Raw genomic sequence first — 1,953 nt, forward strand, 5'->3', positions numbered from 1 at the left:
GGGGGGGGGGGGCATGATACATGCAGTCATGAACGCGCGAGGTGAGACAGTGCGAGCTGTTTGTCGGGGCTGGCTGGGGCCTCAGGCCTGGCACTCACCTCAGCACTGGCGTGGCCAGCACCAGCATGCTCTGCAGCTGCCTGCACGCCCGCCTCAGGCCCGCCAGCCACGCTTCCTGCGCGGCCGCACCGCCCGCGGCACCCGCGCCGGGCCCCTGCCCGCGGGCCCCGGGTGGAGCCGCATGCGGGGCGGCGGGTCCACCCCATGACGCCTCCAGGACTGCTGGCGCTGGCGGGGGGGCTGCTGGTCCTGAGGGTGCGACCGCTGCAGTCGCGGGCTCGTGGCTCCCCAGGTGGCACGCGCTGTAGGCAGCCCCGAGGTCCTGGCGGTGAGTTGCGGTTTGTGGCGGTTGACGACGGTCGAGCGGTTGGCAGTTGGGGGCTGCCGGCGTAGCGGTTGCGGATAAGCGCACATACACGTGCGTGCGCGCGCGCACGCAGCGGCGCCCCCCTCGACGACGGGCCGCTCCGGCCGCCGCGGCGGCCGCCGCACGCGGCGGCGATGATTGGGCTCTGCGGACGGGTGGCGCCCTCCCCTGCCCTCCTCCCCTGTGCCCCTTCGTCATGCACTCACCTGCAGGAACGCCTCCGCCCGGCCCTGCAGCCCTTCAGGGCAAATTGCATACCACAGCACCGGCTTGACGCCGCTGACCGGGCGCAGCCTGAGCTCCTGCCAGAGGGGCAGGAGGGACGGCGGCGCCTCCAGCCAGTCGCCGCGCGCGCCGAAGCCGACGCATATCCGAGGTGGCAGTTGTTGCACGGTGGAGCGCTGCATGTTGGCGGCGCGGCCGCTGTCCGCGGCCGCTGCTGCCTCCTGCCCAGGCGCCTCTGTTTTGGGCTTGGGTGCGGGACGGAATGCGTCAGCCCCAATAACGCCGCTGCTGCCGCTGCCTGTGCTCCCGAGCGCCGCCTCCAGCGCAGCTGCGAGGCCCTCACCACTGTCGGCCCACGCGCCCGTGCCACAGGGCCCGCCGCCGCCGCCGACGCCGCTAGCGGCCCCGGCCCGCAGCAGCTGCAGCTGCCGGTCTCCCACGCACTCCGCCTGCCACGTCAGCAGCTGGCAGAGCCCGGGGTCTGGCCAGGCGGCGCGGGAGGTGGAGAAAGGCAGGTGATACGCATCCTCCAAGTCCAGGCGCCGCCGCAGCGCGTCAAGGCCCGCCGCGTCGCCGCCGCCCCAGCCGCGCCCGCCGCCGCCGGGGCTGCCGCGGGGTCGGCCGCCATCTGGGATGACCGCGGCGGCGGGTGGGGCCGGGGCCGGGGGTTGCCGAAATAAAGGGACGCGTGACGGTGCAGGTGCCGCTGCCGCTGGCTCGGTGGCGGGCTTGCCCGCGGTGCTAGAGCTAGGATCGGTAGTTGAGAGAGCGCCGTAATCAGACGTGAACAAGGCCAGCATCTGTTGCTGGAACTCGTGGTACACACCCAACCCGGCAATGTCAAGTGGATCTAGCAATGGAAAATGCACATGACTCGGTCTTCGTTATACCGTAACAGAATCATATGGCATTGATAAAATCAAATGTGGTCAGACGGTTTTGAAATGGTGCTGTGATCTCTGCCCCAGTGTTCAAAGTGTGTCTTCTACCGTACAGTACACAAAAATCTGTGACAGTATCATCTCTACAGAGCGTTGTTAAATTCTGACGCAATCACCCATGCAGATTTAGTGGCAGCGGCAACGCCGAAGATACCGCGCGTGCCGCGCTGCTCAGCTGCGGACAGCCAAACTGGCTTTGGTGCAGCGGCGGGCACGCCGACGGCGAGCATCCCGGTGCAAGCAGGCGGCCATGCGGCTGGAGTGACCTTCCTTGCATAGCAGCAGCGGCAGCAGTGACCGCTGCTGCAGCGTCACTCCTGCCGGGATGCGGGAGCCTCGCTGGGACGGCAGCACCCCGCC

At 69.3% G+C, this 1,953-nt stretch overlaps 1 protein-coding gene across 1 annotated transcript in view; it reads right to left on the minus strand.

The window, feature by feature from the left end:
• Window positions 1–127, minus strand: part of MNEG_9667 (hypothetical protein) — a gene marked incomplete at both ends in the record, with an annotated part of 1,514 nt that extends 1,387 nt beyond the window's left edge. The window contains one exon of the mRNA XM_014041859.1: window positions 99–127. Within this exon, the coding sequence (XP_013897313.1) occupies window positions 99–127 (29 nt within the window). The remainder of the gene's footprint in view (window positions 1–98) is intronic.
• Between the last annotated feature and the right edge of the window lie 1,826 nt (window positions 128–1,953).

The sequence above is a fragment of the Monoraphidium neglectum genome (assembly GCF_000611645.1).
Source record: "Monoraphidium neglectum strain SAG 48.87 unplaced genomic scaffold scaffold02018, whole genome shotgun sequence".
NCBI classification, from domain to species: Eukaryota; Viridiplantae; Chlorophyta; class Chlorophyceae; order Sphaeropleales; family Selenastraceae; genus Monoraphidium; species Monoraphidium neglectum.